The sequence below is a fragment of the Vanellus vanellus genome, assembly GCF_965231255.1.
Source record: "Vanellus vanellus genome assembly, chromosome: 1".
NCBI classification, from domain to species: Eukaryota; Metazoa; Chordata; class Aves; order Charadriiformes; family Charadriidae; genus Vanellus; species Vanellus vanellus.
In genome coordinates this window covers 118,178,553-118,203,990 of record NC_138905.1, presented here as the reverse complement: position 1 = coordinate 118,203,990, position 25,438 = coordinate 118,178,553, and the positions used below count along the sequence as shown (strand labels likewise).

General features: G+C 43.3%; 1 protein-coding gene across 1 annotated transcript in view; it reads right to left on the bottom strand.

Annotated features, from left to right (window-relative positions):
- Nucleotides 1-14: 14 nt before the first annotated feature.
- Nucleotides 15-25,438, bottom strand: part of EVA1C (eva-1 homolog C) — a 40,350-nt gene continuing 14,926 nt past the window's right edge. The window contains exons 2-8 of the mRNA XM_082497167.1: nucleotides 23,718-23,914; nucleotides 20,225-20,348; nucleotides 17,050-17,202; nucleotides 7,207-7,350; nucleotides 2,731-2,802; nucleotides 1,862-1,951; nucleotides 15-546 (exon numbers count right to left, since the gene is read on the bottom strand). Coding sequence (XP_082353293.1) covers nucleotides 158-546; nucleotides 1,862-1,951; nucleotides 2,731-2,802; nucleotides 7,207-7,350; nucleotides 17,050-17,202; nucleotides 20,225-20,348; nucleotides 23,718-23,914 — 1,169 coding nt within the window. The 3' untranslated portion in view covers nucleotides 15-157. The remainder of the gene's footprint in view (nucleotides 547-1,861; nucleotides 1,952-2,730; nucleotides 2,803-7,206; nucleotides 7,351-17,049; nucleotides 17,203-20,224; nucleotides 20,349-23,717; nucleotides 23,915-25,438) is intronic.

Genomic DNA, 25,438 nt, shown 5'->3' with positions numbered 1-25,438 from the left:
TTTTATAGACAGTCAAGGGTTTGAGACTCTCCTTTTATTGCATATATTTCTTCTTACTTTACAAATAATTATATGCACTGATACAAATGTTCCTTCACAGAAGGTACATTTCTTTTTTAAAAAAAAAAGGGCTAGGGCGTCATCCAAAATAAGCCATTTATTGTTCGTTAATATAAAATGTATTCATATTTCTAGGAGGTGTCATATCCAAACCACTGTTCATCCAAATTTCTTGTATGATCTGCTCCCTGCGTTCTATCCTTTCAGCCAGTTCTGCCGCCTCTGCTGAATTATAACCTGAGTAAGAAGGTCTGTAAAGTCCCGCTATCTCATCCTGGACATCCGAATCAGAGGAATCTTCCTCCTCCTCCTCATTTTCACTGTTCTCGGATGCTCTGTCACTTTCTGGCACCAAGTGCTCCTCCTTTCTGTGCAATTTCTGGAAGTCATTCGAGCACGACATGCGGCTCACCAAAGCACACAGCGTGAAGATTAATCCCACACAAACGCTGGACATAAACAGGAGAGCGGCTCTTTCACGGTGATCTGAAATCAGAAAGCCAGTCCTTAAACACTTCACAAACTCTGCCAAAGGCTAGCTCCAAAAAAAAAAAAATCAGCTGCCATTTCCAAAGCACCCCGCATTACATCATAGACATAATGATTGAGGGTGGGGAGGCTTTTTCTGTCATAGACCAAACCCACCCTGCATTTGCAGTCTCAACGCTGCCTTCTCTGCCTCTTCCAGTTACTGTGCAAAAATCCCAGCCTCTTAGTAGCATTATAAAGTAACAACATCATCCCATCTTTTTATTAGCAGCTCACTAGCATTCTCAACCAGCTAGAAGCAGCATACCCCCTTTTTTTTTTCCAGCCATCCTGCCAAAACGGGCCTTACTCTCATGAAGAGGGGGCATGGGAAGAGCACCTCTGGGCTCTGCGGAGCCACAGCAGCATCACCAGGCCAGGCTGAGCAGGGAGCATTTTTCTTCCTTGACATAGTCTGAGATCACTTCTCAGTATAGCAACAAGTGAGACAGATGTGGAAATGGCCTTTCTCCACGGGTTGTAAAATCCAGCCCTGGCTGCTTGGGGTGTTGCTCAGAGGTCTCAGGGGCGGTGGGGTCTGGGGGCTTGGGGAGAGCTGCTGGGGGCAGCTGGGTGCTGCTGGCAGGGACAGTCTGTCTCGCCGTGCCAGCAGGCTGCGGCCACCCTTCATGCTGGCAGGGGAAGCCCTCGCAAAGGCTGTGGGATGATGCTCGTCAGCTGCGTGGTTCTTGCCATTTTCTAGAAGAGCAGAAATCTTCACTCCAGAGCTGCTTCTCAACATCAGTCTTTGCTCACTTCCAAAATTCGCGACGTCTCCTGTGGTGTTAGAGATCTGGTGATCACGAATTTATTTGCCTAAATAAAATTTGCCTTAGTGTTGCTAAGTTACAAAACCTGCCATGTCCCATACCAAAGATGGCTGGGTTTGGTGTTTTCAGGTTTTTTTATGCCCCTCGACAATCCTTATATGTATGCAAAACAACATTTCCAAAAATGGATGTCTCCAGGGCTGCTTCCAGATCAGGATCAGGTTTTTCAAAAATACTGAACAACCAACAGTCCCCATTGAAAATATTCAGTAAAAAAAAATCTTGGCTGCAGTCTCTAAAAGAGTTTGGATCCTTCTAGATGGAAAATATTCTATAAATATCAATTATGCTGCGATTGTCCCAGCCACAAGACTGTGATTATATTGTAATAATACCGTTACTATAAACATGGGATTACCAGTTGTGACCTTCCGAGGTGATCCTCCCTTTTCCCAGAATGCCACAATCTAATGAACCAAACAATCTCATCCTCATTTTCCTACCTCTAATGTATGCAAATGTAGCCAAGGAGTTGCTAACAATAGTTCCATCTTTCTTTGGAAGTCTTGATTCCTTTGGATCAAGGTCAACACCTGTGACACAAGGAGGGAAAGCAAATTCAATCATATCACAGATGATGAAGCCACAAAGTTGATAATCACCCAATAACTTTTGAACTAAGAAGTCTGTCTAAAACACAGGCGTGGCAGTGCTGTGCCATAGGAAACTTGCAGAATATTAGACCAAACAATGTTTGATAAATAAAAAAATACTGAAATAAAGTATAAATAAAAAAGTATTGAAAATATTGAGTATCAAGAAAATGGCAAAATTATTTAAAAGACTATTACCAAGTGAAATTGCCTTGCCTATTCCCATTAAGCTTTCAGAAATAATTTATTTCCATTCAGTTTCACAGCTCTCAAATGGACTTCCCAGCCCAATCACTGCAGTACACTCCCATTATTGATGACAGTGAATACACATTAGCCACATCATTAATTTCATTTGCCTTTAAGAAAAGCAGGTGTTGGCATAACTCTTAAAAGACTCTTCACCCTGAAAAAACTGCAGTTTCACTTTTACTCTTCTCATGATTCAATCAAAGTTAGAAGACAGCACGCTGGTTATGGGTAGGTCTGGATGGGTCACTTGTTTCGCAGCGTTGCTGTGACAGCAGGACTGTGCTCACGCGGGTCCCATCCTGCTCCCAGCCCGTCACGCTGCCCTCCAAGGGGAAGGGCAGCTATTTCAGCAGGGTTTCCATTACCTTGTCCCAACTCCCTCAGACAAAGCTCTGCAGTGGGAAAATGTCTTGTTTCAATCAAAGACAAAGGGAAGCAGTACACTGCATTTTTTTGATGGTACGTACCATCATTCTGTTTGACAGAAGACTTGCTATCAGTGACCAGGGGGTTGACAGCTGTGAGGATAAGTTTAGGAACTGAAAAGACAAAGGACAAGTTGTGTACTGTTAGTTTCAGGCACCAGGTCCCCAGTTAATTACCAATCCCACTGCTAACCCTGGGTTTATTAATTGGGTGGTATTGAAGGCATTGGAGCAGGTGGCTCCACTGCTCAGAGATCAGAGTGGGTGGCTGTGTCCTGAGCCACCATGGGCAAGTGCCAGTCCTGCCGGTGTGCAAGCCTGGCCGCAGCGCTGCAGCCAGCCTGAGCTCCCTCGGTGGCCAGAGATGCTCCCTCACACCCGGAGGACAGGAGCCTTTGCAGAGGTGGTGCATGGTGCAGCCCCAGGCTGCTTATCCCCACTGTACCAGCCCCGGCTGGGACGGCCTCCACTGCGTTGCCTTGACTTGTGCTAACCTGGTGATACTCTAACCCCAACAGCTGGCCAATGCGGCACCCTGTGTGTGCGGGAGCCTCAGGAGAAGGGCTGTGCTCAGTGACACATCCTCCTCCCTCCACAACCCCCCACAGATCTGGTGCACCGGCAGGCACGGCACCGAGATGCTCTGGTACAGGATGGTGGCAAAGAGCATGCTGCTCACAGGCTTGGCACTGGGGAGGAGGAAAAGGAGGTGGGAAAGGGAATAAAGTAACTGGGAAGAAGACTGAAAGGAAGGTGGGATGAGCAGAGAAGAGAGAAAAGGGCAAGTGCGGCAGGCAGAGCAAGCCTGAGGGATGGGATGCACAGGTAGAGAGACAATAATTTTCACCTAAAGATCAGTGAAACACCAACGGGGACAGATAATGCTGCCATTTCTTGCTAGGGACTAGTAAGGGCAGCTCAGGACCTGTGACTGGATTCACACGCCAGCCTGTTTGGAGCTCCAGGAACATCAGTGCAGCTGCATACCGCGCGGGGACCTGCCCCCTTGTTTTCTGCCCCCTTGTTTTCCACTCCATAAGGGGTGTGCCAACCAGTGGTCAGGAGACAAAACTGGCCTACAAATTCCAGACTGGCCTATGGTCAGATGCTAAACTGCATCTAGATACTGTTTCTCGCTGAGGATAATTCACTGTAATTCTCAGAGAAATGTTTAAAGTCTTGTACGACATCCTCTGCAAAGCCTCTGAGACGCATGGTCATGGAGGAGGAAGGTGCTCAGGATGGGAAGAGATGCGCTGGGTGGCAGTGGGCTGCGTCCTTCTCATTTCATTAGTTTTTTCCCTTGCTAAGTTTTCATACTCTTCTTAAAATAATTAAAAGAGCTACAAAGCAAGTGCATCATGCAGACATCGAGAGTTCACGTATTCTGTGTTAGATGAATGGGCCCTTCAGATACCCAGATCTTGGCACCTGTTCCCTGTACTATGTGAAGGCAGATTGATTGATTTTCAGACTGATGTGACAGGGGGAATAAAAGGAAGAAATGTCAGGTATGAAGCTCACCTCTATCCCACATAGAAACATTTGCCAATAAATAGTGTTAAGGAAAGTTAAACGGAACAGAGGAGACTGAGGTTTGGGGCTTACCACAGTTTTAATCTGAAAAACAACTAAAAATAGCGCTTCTTTCTGAGCAGAACTTTTCTTTGTGTGTGGGCTCAAAGTCATAGCTGTTTCCTTTCCTGCTGAAGGATTTTTTTTGGGACTCTTAGCTCCTGTTTGCAATAGGAGGCCAACAGAGATAGAGGAGAATGAGCTCATTTCTATTTTGGCTTGTACCTCATCGTAATTCTTAACTGTTTTCCAGCGGCAGAATATTTTTGTTGGTGCGTGAGGCAGACAGTGAGCAGGCTGGTTTGTTTTCAGACTGCACTCTGAATTTGCAGGCCTGGCTGTTACGAACAATGTGCATGTGTTATGAACAACGTCCTGGGAGGACGCACGCTCCCCAGCGCCTTGGTGTGACCCGAAGCTCCCGTCGCATGGCCTGGTGCCCAGGAGGGGGATCTTTCACCTGTCCTGATGTTCCTCCTGCTCCCTTCCCAGGGGGAACTTCCCAGGGCTTTGCTTGCTACAGGACTGAATCCCTTCCCCATGGCTTCCCATTGGGCTTGAACAGCTATTTAATATGCCATTCAGATATCTGTTGTAGGGGGATGCTTAATTCAAAATGGCATGGACAAAAAATGCTAATGACTGCTTGTATTGTTAATTTTCGTTATGGCTTCATTTCAGACAGAAGGACTTTAACTAGGATAGGCTGCATCAGGTCACTTAGCAGAATAACTGGTACCAGCACCAGGAATTTTTATCAAGATAATCACATCTATACTACAACTTGTGCCAGCACTACTTTGTCAAGTAGGGTAGGAGTCAGTCACCTACTGCAAGCTGCCAAAGGCAGTCCACAGACGGACTTTGAATGGCATCCAGGGAGTGCAGATACAACACACGGCATCAGAAGCTGTGTTTCCTGAGATGCTCCTGAAGTGCAGCCTCAGCAACAGCCAGGCAATGTCACCTCGTACAGACAGCAGACTATGCTGAGCAGGTCATTGGGGGCGCTGAGACTGCAAGAAACCAGCACCTCCTGGCTCCTGCTATGATTTTACTAGCAGGAATTAACTGCAAAAATAAAAATGCAGCCAGACACACTAACCCTAAAGGGTTGCTGACCACTGAGGTGGGGAGGATGATCTTTTTCACATTCCCGACCATCAGGTGTGGCACAGCCAGTGCAGACCACAGTCTGCTCTGTTGTGCTCCTGTCACTTCAGGGGGAGGCCTGTTTACCTTAACTTGGAACCATCAGGTTAGCAGGGGTCTTCTAGTGAGGGGAAAGAATGTAAAATGTCATTCTGGAATATACCCAAACTCTTCCCATGTTCACTAGATGATCTGTAAAAAATTAGACCCGCAAATCATTGGCTAATGCTTCAGATCGCACAGTTCAGTAGGGTTTGGCAGAAGACAAAGACTTCAAAATGTGCCAGCAACACACAAAACCAATATTTATTACCCACGTGTTTCTGCAAAACCACTCCACTAAATAACAGAATGCATAACCTCACTGCAAACAAACATACGCTGGTTTTCTAGTACACAGATGTGCAAGAAAGAACGATCTGTTACAATTATCCTCACGCTAATTAAAGAGAATTCCATTAACTTATTCATAAAGTTACTACAGCATGAAGGCAACTGCACAATAATATAATGTATTATTGCAAAGGCAGATCTCCAGCTCTCTTCAACAATATAAAGCTGAATTACTGTAATGCCTCTCACCTGACAATTAATTCACGGGGAGACTAAAAAAGAAAATTTCTCATGCCAGCAAGGAAGCCGCCAGGGCTCATTTTCCTCTGATCTTCAGGTACACGGTGATCTGGTAATCAATCCTACATTGCTGTTCCCAAAAGCACGTCTCAGATAACCTGTGCCCTTTGACCACTACTCACTAGAGATGCAGCGAAAGGACTCTATGATATGTCCCCGTGGAGCTACTGCTGTGACTCCCTACAGACCAGAAAGAGCCAGAAAGAGCAGGGCTGGCAGCTTTCCAAGTGGCGCACAGTAAGCAGAGCGGTAACTTGGTGAAAACGTTTTTATGCGTCCCCTGGTTGAAGCAGAGGTGTGTGAGAGACAACCTCCCCTGACCCTCACATTTCCACCCCACAGCTAGCCAGCAGCAGAAAGCAGAGCCTGAGGAAACCTGTCGGAGGCTTAAGAAACGCGCAACCGTTCCTACACATGTGCAATACCAAAATAAGGTACTACACTGAAGTTCTGCAACCACTTTTCTCTCACCTTTATCGATACTACACTTTGCCGTCCCACAGTCTTTGCTTTTAAGAAAAAGAACTGTAGGGAATTCTGCTTTCCCCTGATGTAAATACATATTAGCCTACAGTAAAGAGTATGGAAAACTGTTCCCTCTTGTCTGAGGAACCAGCTGAAGTAGGCTTCAGTCCTGCAAGGCATGTATAACCCCAGACCTTTACTTTTCGTGAGACTTTGTCCATGAGAAAGGAAATCCCTCTGCAAGGCTGAAGGCTGTAGGTGTGCTCATGTGAATCAGATTTCAGGACTGGGCTTGTATACAGTGCTTCAATTATGCTGAACTGCTTTACCTGCACTGATGGCAGGCAATGCCAGGTTATTCTTCCTAGCTCTGTTGCAGGTCAGTTCCGTAGAACAGACTCTCTAATTTTGATAGTACTTCTCAAAATATTAAAACACATACTTTATATTTTATTGTCAATTGCATTTTTATAGGAAAAAAAGCCTTAATGCCTGAGTTTACATTAGGTGCACCTCTGCCCACGGGATTGTTCAGATATTTTGGTTGTTCTTGTATGGCTACGTCGCAAACTTCCTATCCTAAAAGAAAGGGGAGATTTAGGAAGCCTCTGTGTGCATGTGTGTCTGTGTTTGGCACTGTTTTCCTCTGCAAGCAGAACGAGGGCTTTAAAATGATCATGCATTTGCTCTTACCACATGCATAGCTGACGTTAAGGTATTTTGTCACTCCAGGTAGGCACGGACTTCCAAAATCCCGGCTAGTGACAATGATTTTGCATCTCTGTTTCCCATAACACCTTTTTGATAAAACTTCTAGCGCTGTGTAAGATAAACAGTCTGAAAGAAAAATACATACAATAATTATACAACAACAGTGTTATCAGAAATGATAGCTGCTACACACACGACTACAGATACAAACGTTCTATTGATTTCAGGCCTATGTTTGCCTAAGCAGGATGTCAGAATTAAATATTAAGATTTGTCAATTCAAGGAAGTCAGCTGCAATGAAAATGTGAACTTGCAGCAAGCTAACTACCTCAGGCTAACTGCCAGATGCATACTGAGGTTGCAGTAAGATTCATGTCAAGCTCCAAACGAGGTGCCCGGTATAAGACCTCTATGTTCCCTTCATGATGACTTGGAAAAAATAAGCACATCCAAATAGCTCTCTATCTATTCCATCTCAAGATGAGTGTGCAAATAAAGGGAGAGGCAATGCTGTTTGCAGGTCTTTCTCTTGGTCCCTGGGTTACTGAGATGATTTGACTGGATTCCTAATTTCAGTTCAAGTCAGGTGAGATCAATATTTGTGTGTGGCAACAGCTACAGCTACAGTGAAGTTTGGTGTATTAAAGGTAGATTTTGCTTTATTACACTGGTAGGAGCCATTCTGCTGTGGCAGAGGTCAAAACGGGCTCAATATTTAACTAGGGAAACATTTGGCTTCTTCCTCCCATACCAAATTCCAGGCTGTTCTAGTAAGGCTGCCACCACAAGCCAAGTTCGCATGCCTAAAGCAACCTCAATGGCATCTAAACTGCACTGCCTTCACGCCCTAATTACATGAGGTAACCCACATCATTTTCAAAGCAGCCTAAACTACCCCTGACTGCAGATGAAGAAAGTACAGATTGCTGAACCTCTCCCTGTGGACTGGGCAAGCAGCACGTGCTGTGTGTGAAAACCTGCCTTGCGCACATCTACGCTCGCAGTTGGGATTTTTTTTATTCAAGACTTACACCCTCTACCACAATTTGTAAAAGAATAAAACTTTATTAGCAGGGTTTTGCACTGAAGCTGAAATTTTTTGAGTGAGAAAGTGTGAGTCAGACTAACTTTAAAAAATCTGCTTTAAAAAAATAAAGAATGTCTCTAGATGTGATTGACTGAATTCCCAGTATCCGCATGTGCTAAACTCCAAGCCGCAAAGCAAAAACACCCCTTCGTTTTGGTTTCTAAACAGGAAGTACGCAGAAACGACAAGCCTTCAGTAAGTAATACTTTTCTGAAGCTCTCTGCTCTTCTGAAGGTCAGCATTACCTCACACATTTTATGACTTTCTGTGGATGATAGATATTTCTCACTCTAGTCTTCCAAGGCAGGGACACTCTAGAGGTCTGAAAACATATTTCCCTTGGCATTAAAACAGTCCTTCTTCCTATAATAAAACTCCGACAAGGATGGCATCTTGTCATCTTCCAAGTGCTGAAGCTCATTTGTCTCTTTAGAGGAAGGAGAAACAGTGTTTGCAAAGACACCCCAAAGGTTCAGTCTTGTTTGAAAAGAAAGAGGAGGTTTGAGACTGGAGCTCTTGACAAAGAAGATTGACATTTAATATGTGAAAATGGGGCAGATTTGTAATTTTTAGAGTTAATCCTCTGACACCAGCACCAAATAAATCATATACTTGAGTGGAGCCATCGGGAGATACTGGGCTCATCTGTTTGTTTGGCAACGGGCTCGTGGGTTACCTTTGGATATGGATTTTTGGGAGAGCAACTCTTCCTTTGTCTTTTCAGAGACCTAAAATCCTAATGCCCATGTGTCCCGGGAGGCTGCTGGGCAGGCAGGGAAGGCTGACCTAAAACACTGAGTAGTTCTGATTCAGTAACAGACATTTTAGTTTTCCTCCCTGGTGACTTTAGATGAGTAAGGATATATTTGGGTGGACATTTTAGGCAGCCAAGTAGCTTATTTTGGCAAGTACAAAAACAACTGAAGAATATCAGGCAGAATTATCAGCTGATTCATAAATTAATGGATTGGGAGCACAACAGCAATCTGGCAAACTGAATTATGTTTTCTACAAAATTTCCTACCCTGGGAGCTACTCACAGTGTCTTAAAAAACAGGAGTCTGTTGTGCTGATGGTTTTCTACAAATCCAGTGATACAGTGAGTACATGTTTCATTTTGCCTTGGGTAGACGTTTGCTCATGTTTCTGTGGGAGTTAATAGTTCCTTATCATCTATATTCATGTTGGATTTGGCTCCTCTACCTGAGGAGCCAGTCGTCACATGCCTGCAGGCTCTTGGCAGGACAGTTTTTGGAGAACTTCCCAAGGCTTGCCTGGTGTCACAGGTGAGTAAATGCAAACCAAGGCTGGCTTGCTTTTGCAGGACACCACAGATATCAACTGGAAAGACATATAACAACACCTCCCCTCCACCCCCTCCCCCCATTTAACAGCTTCCTGTGGTCTAACAAGATTTTGGCTTTTAGCAATTCAATCAATAAATGTTCTATTTTTTTTTCTCTCTTTTTTATGTGTTTCCTTGCCATCTCTCCACTAGCTCTCCTGGCAGCTACGATGCCAGCTGAGCAATGATTTCAGCTTGGAGGAATTCTGTGTACTCGGTACCGAAGGCCACTTTTTCCAACATCTGCAGCTTCATCTGTACAATCTCGCACAAGCAGACATTACGGAAGTGTATCTGCACTGAAGTCAGAAGAATCAGTGTGTGCTGAAGGGATGTTCAAGCTAGTTTCAACCGAACTTGCTTGGGGTCTAATAGCAATCCAGCTGTGGCAACGCAGAGCTCACACTAGGAATAACTTATCCTCCTTCTGGTCAAACACCTTATTGCAGTGTCTGAATGAGAGGAGAATTCAGTCAGTGCTGCATTTTGAGTAAACGAGTGAATGGACCCACTGAACGGCCTCAAAGCAATCACCAATCAGGAGATAAACATAAATATGTGTCTTCTTTCTGAATATCTAAGCAATGTTTGAGCTACACATACATTTACGGGGCTTGGTAAATTGGTACCATATGTTTAAAATAAACTGCCTCTTGAAAGGCACGTTCCTAGCATGCTAGAAGGCTGGTGGCATCCACCAGCAGTGGCAGAAAAGGCAGCGATGGGTGGCTGGGAAAAAACTCCATTCTTTACGCCTTTCTCCCAAAGTTGCCTGTTACACACCAAGACTGTTGGTGGATCTTTTGAAACAGACACTTATATGGATGGCATGAAGACACGGGTGTCAAGAAGAGGTTCTTAATGCAGTAATCAACTATCAAATCTGACTGCAGCTATTTAACAGTTAGAGTAGAAAGCCTTGTTTCGGGAGGAAAGGTTCTTTCAGCTCCCTAATTAGCTTTGTTTAGGAAAGTTTTGGCATGCAAATGACATGCCATAAATCATGCAGGCTTTAATGAGAAGCAATTTGTCTTCTGGTTTCTTAAAGCTTCTCTCAATTCAGACAGGAGGAGCTTTCCTTTCCTTTCTTTCCACCCTGCCACACAAGACCTGCAGGTGATGGAGCAGCCAGAGCTGGCCTGAGCATCTTGTGCCAAGCTCCGGCAATAGGATCCTGTCACACCCGCTCCAAATGTTACTAACAGCCGTCTTCTCCCACATCATTATGCACAGGTTGAGCCTCAAGACATGGTGAGTAGCGGATGCGTCTCAAACGTAGATCTGCATGACATAAGAAGTAACGTGCTGGTGAAGGACCAAGGCACCCAAAATAAGAAATCCCTCCACAATTTGCCGCTCCAATCCTGGAGCCCAGTTGCAGTAGCTTCTTGCTTTCATCCCACACTGCTGGCTTATGCTGCTTTATGCTTTCTGGGCTGTGCCGACCCGCAAAAGAATAAGGAGCTTGCTTTTAAAATCAACTGAAAGCAAAGATTTCACACTACCAAATCGGGATGGCTTGTGCTTTGTGGGGTCCAAGTATCAGCTCTGCGGATAAGAATTGACAAGGGGGAACTATGGAGTTCGGAGCAAACTAAGGCTGCAGACTCCTAAAGAAATTTACCATAATAATATGGTAATTTATGCAAGAGCATGGCACACAGGGTCCTGCCTATGCATCAGAAAAGGGCCATTTGAACCACTGATTCTAGCAAAAACACGCAGTATGATCAGCAGCACTTATGAAAAGTGTTGCTGATACCTTTATATTCCAGTCCAAGTATTGTCAGTAAACAAGGCAGTATGATACACTAAAAATACTACTTGCTGTCAGCACAGGCCATTCCTTAGAAGTGAACAGAGCACCAAGGCTTTCTGAAAAGCTGCACCCTCTCTCTCCCTCTCACTGCGGCGCCTGGTGTGAGGCCCTTGTAGCCTGCATGAGATTAGCCCATTGCTTGGTTTTATTTACAAGCGGCTCCAAGTTCAGAATTCAGTCTGTTGAGAATTTTGCACAAAAAACCCCCAACAACCCTGGTCTTTCTCTCCTTCTTGCACGTGCATATACACAGAGTGGGGGATCCATCTGCCAGCACCAACACCGAGGGCAAGAGACAAGTAGAGCTCCATGTTCGCTGGTGGCAGCAGGAACCAGACTCCCTCTGCTCAAACGCTCGTTGCTTTGTTTTGCACCGTTTGGGTCTGCATGTACACAGGCAGGAGTTCCTCGGCTTATTTTAGACTCGAGTGCCAAGTGCACTTTTCCAACAGTTCAAAAATCTAAGCTAGAAAGAACTATATGCAAGAAAACCCCTGAACTGCTACTAAAGAAAACATTAATGGATGAAGTGATGTGGGTCTGAGTGTGCTCCAAGCAACTTCAAACAGCTGCTCAGCCAAACGCGACCTTCCCCGTTCATCTCAGCAGAAAGTAAACTGGACTCTAAAAATGGTGGCTGCTCCCTTCTTCCCTTCAAACAATCGCTTCTCATCCTGCCACTGCTTTGAACAGCATTCTTTTTTGGGGGAGCTTTGTCTTGACAAGATTTGTTGGGCCCAAGGCGTGCAATGGCTCCTACTGGCACCTTTTGTGGCCCAAAACACCTACTAAGCTTCCCAGTTTGCTCAGGCTGACATGGACGAGGAATTTTTCATATCTGATGTCTGCACACACAGAGAGTTGACTTAAGGATTTTTGCAGTGGAAGCAAAACTGAACAATTTTATCCTTACTTTTGCACCCATAAAATTCAGTTGACTGTTGTTTCCCACACCCAAGTGTCAAGGCACTAGTGGCAGAAGGTGCAAAGGGAGATGTGAACCTACCCCACATCCCTGAGCCCTGGTCCTGCTACAGACCCTGCCTCTGCGTCTACCCCACTTACACCATCTCTCTGGCTTCACAGCTGGAGCACATTTCCTCTTTCACTGTGTCCCTGTAAGAGGTCCTATGCTGTGTTACTAAAATAACTGCTCTGCAGCCTCAGGTTTCTCCTGTTCAGGAACCTGCCACTCACACGACTGCCCACAGGGCTTGTCCTTCAAATCAGCCCCACGCTCAGGAATGGAAGGGTATACCCATGCCTTGAATCAGTGATACCTACAGTCTAGAAAGCTCTGAGCTACAAGCTCTTGCTTCTTCCCCCAGCAGAAGACTGGGCTCAGTGTTCCTGTTAATTTACATCTGCTCTCAAGAGACTTATACAAGAGACTGACTCACACTAGGAGGAATCTATATCTCTTACTAAGAGAAAGAAACCAAAAGCTTTTCAATCACTGCTAGTGAATAAGAGGTATAGGCCCTTTGAATTGTCCACAATACTGATACCGAAAAAAAAAAAAAAAAAAAGGAATCAAAGTGTCACTAAATACTGTTATATAACAAAATCATGATGCCTTGTTTGGCTGGAAGGAACCTGCAGGATTTTGGAAATCTCTCTTTCTTGCCTTGCTAACACCCCTTCTTCTTAGCTGAATGCCACTTCACTGAGAAGAGGGAATTAGGACAAAACCCAGCCCCAGGGTATGCCATGCCACAGGTGCAAGCTGTGATGAGAGTGCTCAAATTCTCCACCCTTCCTCTCAACCTCCCAGAAGTGGGAACAGGTGAAAGAGAGGGCTGTGCTGGAAAGGACCCTACCTTCCAACAATGAAGATATGTAATTCCAGGCTCTGCTGGTCATTAGTGCTTGAGGGAACATACATCTGACCAGCCAATACACATCCAGGTGAAATTTCTGGGAAGGACATTTTAGTGTTCTACCTTGCAAGTTACAGCTAGAGGCGACCCACTACCAAGTCTCCCTTCAAGTACCTTCATGTATTAACAAGAGTAATTTATGATTTGAGAAGTATTTGTTGACCTGAATCTTCCTTATACTCTCTATGGTAACCTGTCCTGGCACAACTCTTTCACTTCTTTTGGCCAATAAATTTTCTCTTTCCTTATGCACGTTGGTACAAACATAAAAGAGGCAATATGTCAGAAAAGGCAATAACTCAATCAGGAACAAACAGCTACAGTTTCCTGCTTTGGTGCTGGGCACAATAGATTCCTCTGAGCAGAACCATCTGCTACAAAACTGCACCCAAAAAAGTTTTACTTTTCTTCTGAAGTTCCTGATAATCTTAGTAAAACAGGGAAGTGACTTTCTGTAAATTCTGTGCCAGTGATTTGAACAGCTGCAGAAGCAGGACACAGCTTGGAGTTTTTTATTTTCCTGCAATGATCCAGAGATCTTATAATGGAAATAATTCCCTGTGCTTCAATGAACTCTGTTACTTATGTACAAGCTCATTTTGTAGAAGAAACTTTTCCTGAAGGCAAAATATCCTAAAATGCCTGGAGACAAGATTTTACGTACTGTTCTTTGAAGTGGGCAAAGGTGACCACTCATACGAACGAATGACCCTGATGACAAGTCAGAGAGCAAGACCAGGTAAAAATACCATATTTCAGTTTGATGGTGAAAGTGATAAAAAACAGGAAAAATGTTTTACAGTGATCTTACATGGAAATTCCACATTCTTTGACAAATCCTCCCACTTCCCCAAACAGCACCAAGAAAGACGAGCTGTTCTAAGCACAGCTTTCTGTTGCTGGTCATTTTTAACAAAAGAAAGAAACATTTTAAAATGAAAGGTGCAAGTTACATATGTAATTAGGTATCAATCTTGGGACTGAAGTAGTGCTGTCTTATCAGCTACAGTACACATTACAGAGTTTCTTTGTACTCAGTAGTTCAAATTTTTACCCAGATCTTATCTAGAGAAGTATCTGATTAATTCCATACCCAGTACTCCTAGCAGGACCATATCAAGTAGGGTAGATGCAAAACTCTTCAGCTTAACTGAGACTTTCTTGTCATTAGGACCTACAGATAACTTCTCTTTTGCATAGAACTAAAAAAATGCCTCACAGTTTCCCCGTGATGCAGTGAAAGAAATGGAAAGGCTCAAGCACTGCCTTTAGGCTGAGATGCACAACAATGGATGTGTGTTGTCGCAGATTTAGCTTTTGGTGCCAACTTATACAAGTACGTGGGCTCTGATTCAGGAATGAAGAGCAGCTGAAGTTAGTTTTCTAAATTTTCTCAAATTGTCAAAATCAGATTGACATTCAAATTACCATTGCTTTCCCTGAGAGAAAGGTACACAGATGTTTAAAAAGTCTAATCATGCACCCACTCACATCTGTATGTGCTTAAATAACCACATAGATAAGATTTAAGCTCGAGATGGATAGATCTGGAGTCAGTTGGGTTTGGTTCTTAATTGCTAAGTCTTTTGTGATAACTGAACTTGTACTCCCAAGCCACATAGGTACTTTTGAAAATTATACTCACTGCAGAGGGTTACTGGTACCATACCAAAGAGGCCAAGCACTTTCATTAAGCAATGGGAAATCTATACAAGGATCTACCTTCTATAGATCTACCTTGTGTTTGTCTCAGGTTTTATGCTCTCTCTTATTACCTCAGTTTTAGGTTGCTTTATAGAACACAAAACCAGCAACAGCCAGGGTGTTGCTCAAGAGGTGCTCGTATGCAGGGGGCCACAGCAGTGAGTTTGTTGCTGTTGCAAATTCTTTCTCTACTGGTCCTGGGAAACTGTATCCCGTAAGAAGGCTTTGCAGTATTCTGATCTGTGAATTGTAAGTGCTGACATTAGAGGCAAGTGAGCGAGTTCCAAAAGTGAATAGAGTGCAAGCAATAAGTATGATGGCAGCCTTTCTTGATCAACTGAGGTCTCTCTGCTCTGCCTTGCATCATACACTAACGCCACCATCATGAAGGATGTATGGGTCTGTCAGAAACCTGCTAAAATGTTTCCTCCACAGAACAGACAGGCAGAGCTGAAGCCTGTGTGAAGGACCACACAAGATAGCCAGTGTGAAATATAGACCTGGCAATTTTAAATACATTCTTGTCAAGAACAGATTAAAATTTTCAGCCAACACATTTTAAATAATATCTATATAAATAAACAGAAACATTGGCTTGCAGACAAATGGCTTTTAAGACTAATTATTGATCTCTTCTTGATGTTCAGAGATGCTTCTTATAGATTTCACTTCTAGCATGTTTCTTAGGAGTCATGTTCAGTCTTTGCACAGGGCTGGCATCAGTCATACAAGTCCTTCCCTGTATGGTATTCAGGGATTTGAACAGCACACGTAACTTGTGCTGGCCTTCTCCATGGCATGAAAATTTACCTTCATACCTTCGGTGTCAACCACTGAACATATTATTCATGCAAAGCATCAAGCATTGTCACAACCACATGCTACTATAAATTTAGGTATTCAGTGATAAAAAGTGAGTCCTAAGTCATTCTTCATATACCAGCTGAGACTGTACAGTGAAGTCAACAACTGGTTATCGATGTAGACCATACAACTACTTACAATGTTTTCGGTTCTTCTACCTATTCCAGCGGGAATGGTCTGTGTCTAGATATGATGCTCAGGGATATGGTTTAGAAGGGGGGCCCAGTACAGTTAGATAATGTTTGGACTTGATGATCTTAAAGGTCTTTTCTAGCCATAACAATTCTATGATTCTATAAAAGTGCTCACAGTCTGACCAAAGTAATATTAATATTATAGCAACATTAATATGTTGTTTATATATTCATTACTAATATAGTGACATTAATATTATATATTTGTATATACATTGGGATGCACCTATGCTAGTGAATCAGCAGTGAGAGGGCATGTTTCTGGTACTGCAACACAGTGCTACTAAGTATCGTCCCTGCACTGAAGCAGCTTGAATGCAGTCATCCTGCTTTGGAGGGTAAGAGTTTCATACTACATACATCGGACGTTCCTGTCTGCTGGACTTGATGCCAGAGACAAGTCCCTGGCACGTGTACTTTTCTAGTATACTACCACAGTTTTGGAGTCTGGTCATACAACAGCATCTAAAGCAACGGACCCTGACCTACGGACCCTATCCTTACAGGCTGCATTTGAGGCAAGGAAGAGCTGGCAGAAACAGAGATCAGAGAAGGCAGCAAACAGTAAGACAAGGTGTCGTGACACTCGGGTTGCCTAATCATTGTCAGAAGTTGGAGGAAGAGAGGCAAAGAGCTGATAGTCTAAGTCATCTAAGTTCAAGACAGCCAAGAGAACTAGAGTTTTTGATGTTAACTGTACAAAGGACTGATTAACTACATGAAAGTTTATTACTTTGCTACATTTCTTACTCTATGTTTCTCTCTCATACTGGGCAATTTGTTCCAGCTTCAGAAATAATCTCTACTATATTTCAATCAACGGTGCTTTCAAAATGCCATTGGTCTTGCACCTGAAGTTTTCTCCTCATCTGTTTCCCCTCTTCTCTGTGCACCTGCTTGGAGAAGGTCTATCAACAGCATAAAAACATACCAAAGGGGGGGATGCGCTCCGCTTCTGTCGAGCAGATGTTCTCCTTGTGTGCCCATCTGCCATAGGTGGCAGAGTAGATGATAAGGAACTTGGACTCCTGACAGTGGAGTTTCAGTTCCTGGTTTTCACATGCTGATTTGGTTTTGTATTCGGCTAAAATAGAAGCAAATAACAATATGGTAGCATGAGGCAGTTTACTCGGCTGGACTTTTAGTAGCAAATAGCAGCATGACAGAAAACAGCTTTTCTGCAAGTTCTGTTGCGAGCGATATGTGGCACTATTACAAACAGAGACAAAGCCAACAGCAAAGCGGAGTGTTTCCTCCAACTGAATTGCTCCCATATGACTATCTAAAGCCTCCGGCTCCTTTTTGAAAGGAACTGAACAGCTAACTTTTGCCAATCTCCCCTCCCAGTGGAACAGCCTCCCCCTTTCCCCCCTGATTTCCTGGCTTGCTTTCCCCTGCTGCTCAGTAGGAGAAGCCTCGTCCTTTCCTTTTGTCTCTCCTGGGGACAATGTTGCATTCTACGCCTACTTCAGATGCCTGCCTGAGCGCTGAGAGCCTCCGACCACTCATCAATCATGGGGATGGCTGGCATCGCCCTGTGCCACTGCGTACAGCACTGAGCGGGCGCCCATGAATGGGAGGCACAAAGGCATGGGGACGGGCTATGCGTCCCGAGCCAGACAGTGCTCTCAGCTACATTTGCATGGCTCCACCAAGGTCAGTGAGTTTCCCTGGGTGTGACTATCCAGCACCGCCTCATTTGAGAGTTTTGCTGACAAAGCGTTGTGAATCGGGAGGCTGAGAAAAAATACACCCCCTCCCTTTCTCAGCTGGCACAGGCACTCTGGCAGTGCTCTCAGCACGGAGGTGGGGAAGCCAGTGAGATCGTCTTCCAGACAGCATGGTTTATCCTTCCTAGGGAACTGGTTAAAATCTGCCATCTGGCCAAAGAGGTCTCCTGCTGGCCTAAGCAGCCACTCTGCTTGCAGCATTTTATCGCTCAAGTCTTCCTGGTCTAGGTACGGTGGCAAATCTTTTTAGTGCAGATAAGGCCAGGGAGAAGAGTTTATTCTGCTCCATTTTTTTGTCTTTCAAAAATGTGAAAACAGGAAAAGGAGGTTCCTGAGCTGAGCAGGAGAAAAGGGAAACCTTATTGTTACTGAGTGGTATCCCAGTGAGTGGAGTGTGGGTGGTGGTGCTAGGGGAACTGGAGAGAGAAAAACCTTCTATCTATTCAATAAAGAAAACATTGTTTCATTTAGAATAGAATAGATAAAAAATGGGTTAATGTTCTTGGGAACAGTCCAGTGTCTTCCATTTGAGCTCATCAGCGGTCACAAGTTTCAGTCGAAAGAGAGTGATTTTTAAAAATACCTAACCTGCTGCATATTGTTACTTCTGCAGAAGCACCTGCCATACCCTACACCCGTGAGGATCATGCCAAGACAAGAGGCTGTGACCCAAGGGCTGATAGCCTAAAGTGGAGCTCTGTGTCTGTACGGCTGCGCTCCGTGACTGCTGGGATGCTATGGAAGTGCAGACAACAGAAAAAAAAACGCAAGTGGTGTAAGACAAAGGTAGGAATACAACAGAGACCTCTGCAGAGATATAGCAACAGAGGAAAACACAATATTTCTAAATAGATTAAAAACTAAGGGAGTCAGGCAATTGCTTAAGTGCCCGCTTGAAGGGGCAAGATTGTAAAATATACTTGAAGTTATATGCCAGTAATTTCCTCAGTAAGGATGTTTTCCACAGCCAAGCCTAACAATATTGGTCCTGTCACGTGAAATCATGTAATTTGCACTGCAACTAGACTATTCCTCAGTTCTGAAGGCAGCACTTGCTATTAAATACACTTTTCACCAGCTTTTGTAAAATCCAGATTACAGAGAATATTATATACTCAAAGTAGCTCATTTCCAGTGCGAAAAATATTAAGCAGCTTATCAAAGCAACAAACAGGATCCCAATCCACTTTTGATTAGTGAAAAGAGATTTTGAATGACACAGACACAGCTATGATCTTCAAATCCATCTACTATCAATAATGCAGTAATCGCATCGTGTTAAAAAAAAAATCTTTAAACTATAAGGTAATAAAAAAAATGATAAAAATGTTACATTTCAGACTCTTTTCTTCCCCTGATGATTGGCCCAGTAAATCTCCCTGGGAGTTCTTCTGTCAATGCTTTGCCAAAAGTAACACCTGCCTATCCATTCCCATATCTCTGCTCTGACTTCAATACTTTGCCCTTCAGTTTGCTTGCCACCCCTGTTCCTACTCCACCAATGATGTCTATCTTAATGCGCTGATTAAAGAAAATCTCTTTTGTGCTTTCTTCTTTAGTGGTGGGATGGTATTTCTGAGTTGGCTGGTAAACCTACCCATAAATCATCATTCAACTATTTTCTTTGGGACCCATTTCAGCCACACTGGGGATTAGCTGCCAAAAAAAGCTGAGCCCCCAGGCTACTGGGGCTTGTTCTCATATACAATAGCAACAAGAAAAACAATTAAAAAACACCAATAAATGAAACCTCATGATGATTGTCTTAATACGTCTTACACTTTTCTCATGTTTACAAAGTGCATTCTCTTTGAGGCAGGAGTTATCCATTTACATACCAATGTCAATTACCTGCATAGAATACAAGGTGATTCTACAATGAAATTCTGTAATAAAGTTAGCCATGCATGTGTATCCTCCAGCCATTACTCTATAAATGAGGGGTAGTAACAGAAGATCTTTGAAAGCTTTGGTCCTACCTCCTTAAGCACTTTTGCATATTCCTTATTATGGTATCTTCTTCATAACTTGGATCCTTGGCCCAAGCATCTGTTTTTGCTGTTCAGCTCTATCTTTGTAATATGACATTATCATTGCCATCTCTTTAAAAATAATTTCCAAAACATTTTTCCTTTCTAGTCTGATGCCTGACATCCAAGTCTGCCAAACTACACTGGTCATTAAACTGGCAGCAAGCACACTGAAGTTGTAAACACAATGGAGAACTAAGGTAAAACAGAAAAAAATAATTTGGTATTAATCTAAGAGTCTCAAAACTTCACATGGATTTATGCAAAGCCTTGTGCAGCAGCATTTCAACCAAAACAAACAACAAAACACACACAAAAACATATTTGCCTGATGTGGATTACTTACTAGGTTTGCATTTAAAGGAGACAAGGAGGAATTTAGTGGTCCCTGGACACAGATCAGGTCCAAAAACCCGACTATTGACAAGGAGTTGGCAGGATCTCAGGTTTTGGCATTCATCCAGTACTTTCTAGAACAACGGGCAAAAAGGATAAGCTTGAACACAAGGTATTGAAGCTATACAGCAATGAGAACATGTAGTTGTACTTTGTTCTATACAGAAGAGAAATCATTCCTTCACAACTTTTTGGCTATGAACATGTAAGAAACATCTGTATCGCTGGATTTAAGCCACATCTCTACTGGACTTTGGGTCACGGCCAAGCTTATGGGAACACATTCATCACAGCGATGCCCAAGGCAACTTATGATATTACCAATTTGCTGTTGTTTGTCACTTTTCCCTCTGCCCCCAGCCAGTCAGCCACATCTTGCTGTGTGCCACCACAGCCTCAGCGGTGCTTGGGACTCCGTGCAGAGCCCAGAGCAAGTGGGAACACTCTCAACTCTCAGCCTCTTCACCAACATGCCTGAGGCACTCACACCCTCCTGATGATAGCATTTATGGGACTGCAATGTTCAGGTGAAGTATAGTAACTCAAAAAAATATATTTTTAATCATTTCATCCCAATCTTCTCAAGTTTACCATATCATGGTCTGTAGTATCTTCAGTTGAAAGAGTTCTAACTAATGACTTGGTGTGCTTAGTGACACTTAAGCACACCCCTAGCTTTAAGCCATACGTAGGACCTCCTGCTGAAAGGGCACTTACTTCTTGCTTGCATTTACACACATTATCAGATATTTACTTGACTCACCACTTGAACAGATTTCAGAAGTGGTTTGATCAGATAGCACAGATGTGCCTGTCTATCCTACACCTGCTTCTCTTTTTTTTCTTTTTTTTTTAAATGCTGTTCTAAGGCCATATCAACCCCAGAGTTTTTGGCCCAGCCACATACCATGGTTCTTACTGTGCTGCTTCACTGGGAGTGGCAACAGAGGAGGACAATAAAAAGGTCAACAGTGTTAAAGAGAGAGGGTCACGTGGGCCCTCTCCAAGTCCAGCAAAAGGACTGAGTACTCCTAGTGCTCACATTAGTGTTCCCACTTCATCCGTGGTTTCAGAGCTGTAGCTATAGAAAATACAATGACATTGCCCAAGATGAGTCTGAGTCCAGTTTTTAACACAGTCACAAGACAAAGCACCTAAAAAACCCCAGCTTAAATGCAGCAGTATACTTATGAAATTCCTATTCACCTTCAAAGCCCAGTTTATAGTGGGCTTTCTACACACTATTTTTGGATAGTCTCTGTTGTTGTGCCCAGGATTCTTGATGTTTAAAATCACAGCCGACTGTGATAAGGAGGGTGCTGTCTCCAAAGTCACCCTGCTCTTAATAGGAGTAACTGTAAGATACCATTCACTGATAGTTTTAGGCACTCACGTAAAATCTAGGGGAATTTTTGCCTTGTTTCTCATCAGAAGGGTTCTCAGTCATACCAAGAGGCCAAATCAGAAATTTACCGCTGCGATGGCACAAGCTGCACTCTTGTTTCCAGGCTGAGAGAGTTGGCAGTGGCTGAATCTCTCCTGTCATCCCTGGAAGCCATCCCTCCCCAGCAGAAATGATATACATAGGCAGCACATTGCAGCAATCCTGTAACACTCTTGCCTTTTTGTTCCCGTTGGTAGAAGAAGAGGACTTGCATCCAACACTTTTTTGTGCAGCATTAAGTGCACTCTAAAGAGTTTAAAAGGGAAGGAAAAGCACAGCAGACTTAATTTGATCAGTCAATTCTTCTTTTACAGAGTTGGAAATCAAACAAATAACTCCTCCTTAATTGGGATTGTTCTGGAACAGGCCAGTGAAATAGAGTTACTTCTTCAGCAAGGGGAGATAGCTGTACCCTACTGAGTCACCTTCTGTTTGCACCTGAGCTGAATCATCTCCTGTTTGTATTTTTTCCTCCTTAATGCAAACAGCTGTTGCATTTTCTATTATGTTGCTGTGCAAAAACACGCAACCACAAAGGCAAACACTGATACTCATAATGAGATAGCAGAGGGCTGTTAATATCTCCAGACAGATCTAACTTTGCAGTGAACCTTTTAATACGAGGTCACTGTAAAAAATGCCTGTTATGCTTCCTCCCAACTGCAGGGTAGCATCACACCCGATTATGCAGACTGCAGAAGCAGTTCCAAAGGGAAAGGGAGGAGGGATGAGCTCACTGGTGCTCTTTCCTAAGAAACCAGTTTATAGGATGTGTCTCGTCTCCTTGACAGAACTGGAACTCCCTGAGATGCAGAGCATTGGTATCGTTCACATTTGTGGCCTCGTCAAAATGCTTTCATGCCTTTGATCAGTGACAGTGCCTGAATGATGATGATAGTTTGTACAACAGTTATCCCATGCTGTGTTTATTATATTCAAGGGAAAAAAGTGCCCATGGAGACCTCACAAAGGCACTCACAAGCCCATCACTGATATCACTTCACTGTAGTCAGTCAAATGACATCAAGGAGGCATCTGGCCTACTGTTTTTGGTGGAGAGATGTACTTTCACATGGCCCATAGGTCATGTCTGGAATGTCTTTAGAAGTTGCAGTACAGCATGGGCAAGCCACACTTATAAAACTGCCCTAACGTTGTTTCTGGAGAAAGGATATTACTGCCAAACCACTCCGTAAAACTCTTCAACAGACATTCCCTCTTGTCAAGAAGCAATGGCTCGGCTGCAAGTATAAATGGTGCAAGCTTCATCAAAGTTTCTTTAAAGCATTTACAACAGTTTCACCAACAGAGCGTGTTCAGATTCCACTGACTACTCATTTTTGCAATGATTTACTGAATTTGGCCTAACACTAGGCATTTTCACTATGATGAAATAAGCCTTTGACAGCAGCGTAAGTCAGACTTTCTAACCCTTGTTACAAAAGACTCCACAGCAGAAAGTGATTTATGAAGTACAAATCATTTCAAGCTATACTTAAGCAGACCCAGCAAACAAATCATAGTGATACAAATCATGTATTCACAGAAATACAGATATCTGCACAAGTGCTTAGGATCTGCCTAACGCCAACCAGAACACCACCTTATTCAGTGGATTTGTAACCCAGCTCTGTCCAATGTTTGTATCCTCTCCTGGGGACAAGGAGGGCCTGTGTGATAAATAAAGACTGGTCTGCTCAGCCATGACCAGCCCTTGCTTAGAAAGGAATTGATTATTTTAGGGAGCTTTGAGAATGGGGTTTCCAAAACAATGCTTATGAAAATAGAGGCAATCTACAAAGCTTTCACAATCCTATGGTAATATCCTGGTGGCCAGACAAATCCTTTCAGTTGTAATACTTTTGATGCTAAACTGACATAGACACGATGTCATTTCATTCAACACTGTGAACACTTGCCGTTTTCACACAGCATAGCTCACCGCATGGAAACCATCAAAAACATTCTGTGCATTAAGAGCCTTTACAACATGCAATACCTGTAAAGAGGTGGGTGCCACACAGTTTATGGGTTCTGTCATCCTGGATTCAGGCTCCTGAGTACTACACATGTGGTAGTCGTGCCCGTAAAATGCTGACTGAACACTTATTGTTGAATGCCGAGGACAGTGCAGACTCAAATGTTCCCCATCGCAGGCATAGGCAGTATGATTTTGCAGAAGTTTGGTTAGGTAACCTAGAAAATATTCAGCTCTGTTACAACTAGTACAGGAAATGACAAGTTCGTTAAATAATAAGAAAACCACAATCAGTCTCTGGAAAGGGCATTGTAGTCAAGGTTATATGTATGGCCCGCTGCCACACCACATGGTTCTGTGAATGGGTCAACCTTTACATGCTAGTAACGCTCAGGTCTGGAAAACAAGAGGTCGCGTGGCAGTAAGTCAGGGCCCTACCACCACTCCAGCAGCAGCACTATGTTGGAGATGTAATTTCATAGACAATAAATGGGTTCAGGCCCTTGCCTGTTGTCATTGCTAAAATCCCATGGCATGTTTGCAGAAGTCGGAAGGGATAATACTTGGTTTTGCCAGCTAGAGTCTCATATTCCAGCTGGCTAAGGTTTTTCTTACAACTCATCTTAAACTGATGCTTTGCACTTCTGGGCTTCTAGGCAGTCGTGTTTCCCACAGGTGATAATAAAAGTGATTGTATCACCGAATCAGATGCTAGGATAACAGGGGAAAGGTGGTCCACAAGTGCTGGACACATAGGTGCTGGACAGAAACCCAGAAGTAAGATACATAGAATTTTGTATTTGCTAGAAAGTTTGTCAGTGTTACCAGGAGAGGGAGAGGTAGGATCTGTATGCAGCTGTCCACCTGTACCATCCGTTTGCATCTTCTAATAAGTAAGTCCATGCACAGCAGAGCTAATGACAGCTATTTTTCTGATTTGTATTTCATTGTCTCTTTAGCCAAGATTTCTGTTATCACCACAAATATTTATAAATTTAACCCGCTACTGCCCTTCTCTCTGTTCTGCAGAATACTTTAATGGAAACATGCAGGCTGCTACCTTTGACTTTTATAAATTAGCCATTGTGAGGGGAAACTATTTGGTGTAATTTAATTCAAAGACTTTCCTCACCTATACTTATGAGGCTTTGATATCTCTACCACTCCATCACACTTGATTGGAATCTATCTTTAAGCAGAAAAGGCTTGTGGATGAAGGGGAAGAAGAGGCATGAGAAACAGGAGAGATAAAGGATACAAAATACCAGTCTACAAATGAAGCAATATCCTTCCTCATCTCTCATCCATAAACACATGGAAATTAGACCCAAACCCACTTTTTCCCCATGAGTTTTATGGCAACCCAATACACTACAATCAAAGCAAATCTATTTTCTTATTCTTTCACTATTAGCCAAACTTTTTATTAATCTGCATACAATAACTATATTTGAATAGTTTCCTTATTCTTATACGTGTGTTACATTCTGTATACTTCTAAATTCACAACTTCTAGAACACCAAGTTCATCCACATTCATGTCAAAAAACCCAAACAACACTCTCCAAACCCAACATACTAAGTAATGAGAAAGCATTAAGAGCTTCCACTGATTTATTTGAGAAAAGATTTGTAGAGGTTTTAAAACTGAGACCATGATTACATACTGTTGTAGTTTAACCCCAGATGGTAGCTAGAACCACGCAGCTGCTCGCTCGGTCACTCCCCCGAGTTTGGATGGG